This window comes from Austrofundulus limnaeus, unplaced genomic scaffold (genome assembly GCF_001266775.1).
Source record: "Austrofundulus limnaeus strain Quisiro unplaced genomic scaffold, Austrofundulus_limnaeus-1.0 Scaffold191, whole genome shotgun sequence".
Taxonomy (NCBI): Eukaryota; Metazoa; Chordata; class Actinopteri; order Cyprinodontiformes; family Rivulidae; genus Austrofundulus; species Austrofundulus limnaeus.
The window spans coordinates 10,223-17,446 of NW_013952593.1; the positions used below are offsets into that span (position 1 = coordinate 10,223).

At 39.2% G+C, this 7,224-nt stretch overlaps 1 protein-coding gene across 1 annotated transcript in view; it reads right to left on the reverse strand.

Annotated features, from left to right (window-relative positions):
• Positions 1–46: 46 nt before the first annotated feature.
• nrl (neural retina leucine zipper) overlaps positions 47–7,224 on the reverse strand; it is a gene marked incomplete at its 5' end in the record, with an annotated part of 15,460 nt that continues 8,282 nt past the window's right edge. The window contains 2 exon segments of the mRNA XM_014018384.1: positions 47–1,626; positions 5,883–6,101. Coding sequence (XP_013873838.1) covers positions 1,465–1,626; positions 5,883–6,101 — 381 coding nt within the window.

A 7,224-nucleotide genomic window follows, 5' to 3' on the forward strand; every position in this document is an offset into this window, starting at 1 on the left:
CACACACACACACACACACACACACACACACACACACCAGGACAAGGATTTCAAACAACTTTCTTTATTCCATGTGAAACCACACTACAACAGGAGCAGGAAACACTGGTGATGATATAATCAGGCTCATTCTAATCACAGCTGGATTCAGTCAACTGTAAGAAAGTAAAAATACACACTAATTGAAAAAAGAAACCCAGTGAAATTATTAGAGGTACATAAATAAACATTAAATAGTGAATAAATAATAAAATAAATAAAAGAACCATTGATTTAGCCTACAGCTACACAAAATAAATCGCCCTAATAAAACCTGGCAAATGTTTCATGAGACAGTTGAGATGTCCCCACAAATATATAAAGTTGATTTTTTTACTTGGTTTTCATCCCTGCACTATTAATATGTTTATCTTTGGTAGAACCAAGGTCCACAGTGACCAGCTCTGTGGTGTCACATCAGATCTGATCTGGGTCCAGATCTCCAGAGCCTTGTCTGGTCCTGGAGAACTGGACCCAACCACACAGTTTACCATGCCACGTTTTTTGGTTTTTCTTTGCACTGTTAAGCACTCGCTTCTCTTAAGCACCCCATCAGCTCTACGTTCTGCACCAAATGTCCAAACTGATTGTTGAAAGCAGTCATCAGTCTGTCGCTGATCAGTTCAACAAGGAAGAAGAAGATTTCTTTGCTAAAACACAAGAGTAAGTAAGGTTCCCTTCTGCTCATTTAAGAACAGTCACTATCTGATTCCCATAAAAGGGACGTCCTCTGACATTCTTTTCATTATGGTTACTTGGTTTTATATGGAATAACAAGTATTGATGAGCTTAAAACACTTTGGTAGGCAACTGTGAAGTCTAAATATGAGCAGGCAGATATTTAACCGCATGTCACAAACACTTGATCCATTCCACTCCACGTATCACCACTGCACTACTCAGACCTCTGCAGCTCTAGCAGCTAATGGTAAAAAAATCAAATACAGTCAGCTTCCACCACTCATTTAAAGAGTAAATTGCTGGTGTGGTATTGCATAGAAAGCAGACACGCTCAGCAGTGAGAGGGACTGTATTAAAGCATCTTAATCCATCACGGTTACACAAATAAGCAGGAGAGCGTTGAAAAGGCTTGGTGTATATGTCTTCAAAATTACCTTATTGTACCCTAAACAAATGTAAAATAACTTAAACATCATGTTCCATTGTGATGATTTATACACATTGTGGATATTTATGAGATTTGCATTGTTATTTTTTTATTTATGTTTTATTTTTCAGAATTAGGATTGTAAATGTAGGTTCATAAAGCACTGAGTGACTTAAACTGTTCTCCTTTGGTTTTCATGTTTGTTCATTTCTAAAAACTGTCTACTGAGGTCTCTTCTTCACTTTTTGTCACACAAAAGTACAAGCATGTGTGCCACACACTGATACAGTCTGACCATTGATCCGTGTGGGTTAAACTCAGAGGAAGTAGTCGGGGGGAGGAGAAGGTGGGCTGCTGGTGCGTGACTGAGGGGCGTCGTTCACAACACTCTGATTAGTGCTGAGCAGTTTCTCATAGCGAGCTTTGTAGGCGTCTCTCTCCCTCAGAACACGAGTCAGCTCACACTGTAGCTGTTCCAACTGCAGAGAAATAAATCCATCATATACAAAAAAATAAATATATCGCTAACAAATATATTAAACAAATACATTGGTRACAGAAAAAAATATCACTAACAAACACATACTGTATGTTTTTTAGATTGTGCAAATGCACCTCACTTTGACTCAAAATGTTTTATGTCCTCATGTCCTCAAGGGAGCAGAGCCATAGAGTTATGTAAGACAACTAGAGTGAGCATTGGTCATGTGATCTTTAGATTCACTAGCAACAACAGCATTAGCTGAAAACATAAACATCCTACTTGGCATTTATTGGTATATAAAGGCTAATAAGGGCTGACAATGTAAATAATAATAATAAAATGCATGAAATATAATGTATTAATAATGTAATAGTGAATATAAACTCTTATGTCTATAAAACTGTCAAAAAACTGTGCATTATGGATTCAGAACAAAAGGAGAAACAAAAATGTGTCTCATTTCACAAGTAAACAGATCTTGTCTTATTTACTTCATTGTGGATGTGGTCTTACCAGAACTGAATAATGTAACAGTTTATAATTCAAATAAGCTTATAAAGAAATCATTAGGAATCATTTGTGACACAGATCAAGTTGGGCTTGCTGTCAGATAAATAGAGATATGATGATCTCTTTGGACGTCATCTTACTTTCTCCACGATGTCACAGAAGTAAACAACGGGCAACAAATCAGTGCTCACGCTAACTGTTTTATTATAATTAAAAAGGTGTGTGTTGTACCTGTTGTCTGTTGTACCTGTTGGGTGTGTGTTGTACCTGTTGCATTGTACCTTTTGAGTGTTATACCTGTTGTGTGTTATACCTGTTGTGTATTGTACCTGTTTTGTGTTGTATCTGTTGTCTGTTGTACCTGTTGTGTTTTGTATCTGCTGTGCATTATATCAGATCTGTATTGTGCCTAGTGTTTGAATACCTGTTGTATGTTGTACCTGTTGTGGGTTGTACCTGTTGTGCATTATACCTGATCTGTATTGTGCCTGTTGTGTGTTGTACCTGCTATCTGGTATATATGTTGTCTGTTGTAACTCTTGTCTGTTATACCTGTTGTCTGTTGTACCTGTTGTCTGATGTATCTGTTGTCTGCTGTACCTGTTCTCTGTTATAACTGTTGTCTGTTGTATCTGTTGTCTGCTGTACCTGTTGTCTGTTGTATTTGTTGTGTGTTATACCTGTTGTCTGTTGTGCCTGTTCTCTGTTATACCTGTTGTCTGTTATATCTTTGTCTGTTGTACCTGTCATCTGTTGTATCTGTTGTCTGTTATACCTGTTGACTGTTTTACCTGTTGTCTGTTGTACCTGTTGTCTGTTGTATCTGTTGTACCTGTTGTATGTTGTACCTTTTGTGTGTTGTACCTGTTGTCTGTTATACCTGTTGTCTGTTGTATGTTGTACCTGGTGTGTGTTGTACCTTTTGTGTGTTGTACCTGTTGTGTGTTGTACCTGTTGTCTGATGTACCTGTTATGTGTTGTCTGTATCTGTTGTCTGTTGTACCTGTCTTGTGTTATATGTGTTGTCTGTTGTAACTGTTGTGTTGTACATGTTGTCTGTTGTGTCTGTTGTACCTGTTGTGTGTTGTACCTTTTGTGTGTTGTACCTGTTGTCTGTTGTACCTGTTGTCTATTGTACATGTTGTCTGTTATACCTTTTGTRTTTTGTATCTGTTGTGTGTTGTACCGGGGGTGTTGTACCTTTTGCGTGTTGTACCTGTTGTCTTATGTACCTGTTGTGTGTTGTCCGTTGTATATGTTTTCTGTTGTACCTGTTTTCTGTTGTACCTGCTGTCTGTTGTAACTGTTGTGTGTTGTATCTGTTGCCTATTGTACCTGTTGTGTGTTGTACCTGTTGTCTGTTGCATCTGTTATCTGTTGTATCTATTGTCTGTTGTATCTCTTGTCTTGTATCTGTTGCATGTTGAACCGATTGTATATTGCACCTTTTGTCTATTGTACCTGTTGTCTGTTATACCTGCTGTCTGTTGTACCTGTTGTGTGTTGTACGTGTTGTGTGTTGTACGTGTTGTCTGTTGTACCTGTTGTCTATTGTACCTGTTGTCTATTGTACGTGTTGTCTGTTATACCTTTTGTGTGTTGTATCTGTTGTCTCTTATACCTGTTCTGTTGTATCTATTGTGTGTTGTACCTCATGTGTATTGTACCTGTTGTGTGTTGTACGTTTTGTGTGTCGTACATATTGTGTGTTGTATCTGTTGTCTGTTGTACATTTTGTATGTTGTACCTGTTGTGTGTTGTACCTGTTGTCTGTTGTACCTGTTGTGTATTGTATCTGTTGACTGTTGTACCTGTTGTGTGTTGTATCTGTTGTCTGTTGTACCTGTTGTGTGTTGTACATGTTGTGTTTTGTACCAGTTGTCTATTGTACCTGTTGTCTATTGTACCTGTTGTGTGTTGTACCTGTTGTCTATTGTACCTGTTGTGTGTTGTACCTGTTGTCTATTGTACCTGTTGTGTGTTGTATCGTTGCGTGTTGCACATGTTGTGTGTTGTACCTTGTGACTATTGTGCCTGTTGTGTGTTGTATCTGTTGTCWATTGTACCTTTGTGTGTTGTATCTGTTGCGCGTTGTACCTTTTGAGTGTTATACCTGTTGTCTGTTGTACCTGTTGTCTATTATTCCTGATGTGTGTTGTACCTTTCATGTGTTGTATCTGTTGTGTGTTGTTCATTTTGTGTGCTGGACCTGTTGTCTGATGGACCTGTTGATGTGTTGTCTGTTATGCCTGTTGTCTGTTGTACCTGTTGTCGATTGTAYCTGTTGTGTGTTGTACCTGTTGTGTGTTTCTTCTGTTGTTTGTTGTACCTGTTGTGTGTTTTACCTGATGTCTGTTGTACCTGTTCTGTGTTGTACATGTTGTGTGTTGTACCAGTTGTCTATTGTACCTGTTGTGTATTGTACCTGTTGTGTGTTGTGCCTGTTGTGTGTTGTACCTGTTGTCTATTGTACCTGTTGCGTGTTGTACATTTTGTGTGTTGTACCTGCTGTCTATTGTACCTGTTGTGTGTTGAATCTGTTGCGTGTTGTACATGTTGTGTGTTGTACCTGTTGTCTATTGTACCTGTGGTGTGTTGTATCTATTGTCAATTGTACCTGTTGTGTGTTGTATCTGTTGCACATTGCACCTTTTGAGTGTTATATCTGTTGTCTGTTATACCTGTTGTGCATTGTACCTGTCATGTGTTGAATCTGTTTTGTGTTTTACCTTTTGTGTGTTGGATCTGTTGTCTGATGGACCTGTTGTGTGTTGTCTGTTATACCTGTTGTCTATTGTACATGTTGTGTGTTGTACCTTTTGTGTGTTGTACCTGTTGTGTGTTGCATCTGTTGTTTGTTGTACCTGTTATGCATTGTATCTGTTGTACCTGTTGTGTGTTGTACCTGTTGTGTGTTGTACCAGTTGTCTATTGTACCTCTTGTGTGTTGTATCTGTTGCGTGTTGTACCTTTTGAGTGTTGCACCTGTTGTGTTTTGCAATTTGTTTGTTGTACCTGTTATGCACTGTATCTGTTATATCTGTTGTGCATTGTACCTGTCATGTGTTGTATCTATTGTGTGTTGTACCTTTTGTGTGTTGGACCTGTTGTATGTTGTCTGTTGTACCTGTTGTCTATTGTATCTGTTGTGTGTTGTACGTGTTGCACATTGTACCTTTTGTGCATTGTACCTGTTGTGTGTTGCATCTGTTGTTTGTTGTACCTGTTATGCATTGTATCTGTTGTCTGTTGTACCTGTTGTGTGTTGTACATGTTGTGTGTTGTACCAGTTGTCTATTGTACCTCTTGTGTGTTGTATCTGTTGCGCCTTGTACCTTTTGAGTGTTATACCTGTTGTGTGTTATACCTGTTGTGTATTGTACCTGTTTTGTGTTGTATCTGTTGTCTGTTGCACCTGTTGTGTATTGTACCTGTTGNTGTTGTGTGTTGTACCTGTTGCCTATTGTACCTGTTGTGTGTTGTATCTGTTGTGCATTGTTCCTTTTGAGTGTTATACCTGTTGTCTGTTATACCTGTTGTGTATTGTACCTGTTGTGTGTTGTCTCTGTTGCGCGTTGTACCTTTTGAGTGTTATACTTGTTGTCTGTTATACCTGTTGTCTATTGTACCTGTTGTGTGTTGAATCTGTTGCATGTTATACTTGTTGTCTGTTATACCTGTTGTGTATTTTACCTGTTGTGTGTTGTATCTGTTGTCTGTTGCACCTGTTGTGTGTTGTACCTGTTGTGTGAGTAGATGTTTCTCTGACTCCAGAGCGTGGCGGTGCTGCAGACGTTTGTAGCGGCAGGACTGAGCATAGCCGCGGTTCTTCAGCGTTCGGCGTTTCTGCTTTAGACGCACCACCTCGTCTTTGCTCACTCCTCGCAGGTGTCGGTTCAACTCCCGCACGGACAGACTGACCAGCTGCTCGTCTGAAAAGCGTTCGTTCAGCCCGCACTGCTGAAGCAGGTGGAGGAAACACAGAACATTTCTGCTTGTCACTGTTCATGAACAACACGCAGAGAAAGAGCAGAGATGTGTGCAGCTAGTGGGACTTCCTGTTTGTATCTGTGACGTGTCAAACTGTGTGCATTTATAGTGTAAGCCTGTCCGCCCGTCAGAGGGCACATTTCAGCAGCACATGTCCATAATCTGTCATGTAATCTGACTGAGTGTGGGTGACAGTTATCAGGATTAGGTACAGCAATAATAGCAGATATTATCATAAGCTCACACTGTGCTCTATATAAAGATTCATCCAGACAGGTTGATCAACTCCAACACAGATTAAACAGTTTAATTACATCCAGGCGGGCAGTGTTTATTTAACAGTGCGTTGTTACCAACATGCTTAATGCATATGTCAAACAGATGTTTGTGTGAAAAACAGGAACCCAGTTTCTGAAGCCTGATTCTTACTCAGCTGCCACAGTGGTCAACTAGTTGGAGACGTGATACATTTTAACGCTGTGTCACATGAATGTTACACAAAGTCTTGGAAACATTTGGACTAAAATTGCTGTAAATCTGCATAGCAAACTCATCAATGTTACGTGATACTTTTATGACAATATCTCAACAAATTGTACATTTACAGCAGTCCTGCAACAATGGTCAACAATGTCTGACAGTAGAATCGGGACCAAACATTAATTTACCAGTCTTCTCCCTAGTCCAGTGTTAAATTTGTCTTCAGACCTGAAGCAAATTAGAAAAGAGGAGCAAAGTCTGCTAAGGAGAACCACAGGCAGGACATCTCCAGAAGGTTTTGTAATGGAAGGCCATGTGGGGTCAAGGTTTGACACCAGACTAGAGGCCAACAACAACTCTGGGACTACAAGGAAACAGAACCGTCACAAATATTTCTACACATTTGGAAAAATTCCTCAGTGAGTGGGAGACTGGTTTAAAGGGATCGCCGATTAGTTGTAACATTAGACTTTATTTGATAAAAATATATTTTAACTGTAAAATAAAGACTGTAGAAATACTGTAGGCTGTTTAGTTTTTGTAATTTTAAAAATATGTTTTAACACAGACGGAGCCATTTTATTTCCACACAAAGCATTCTGGGTAAATGATG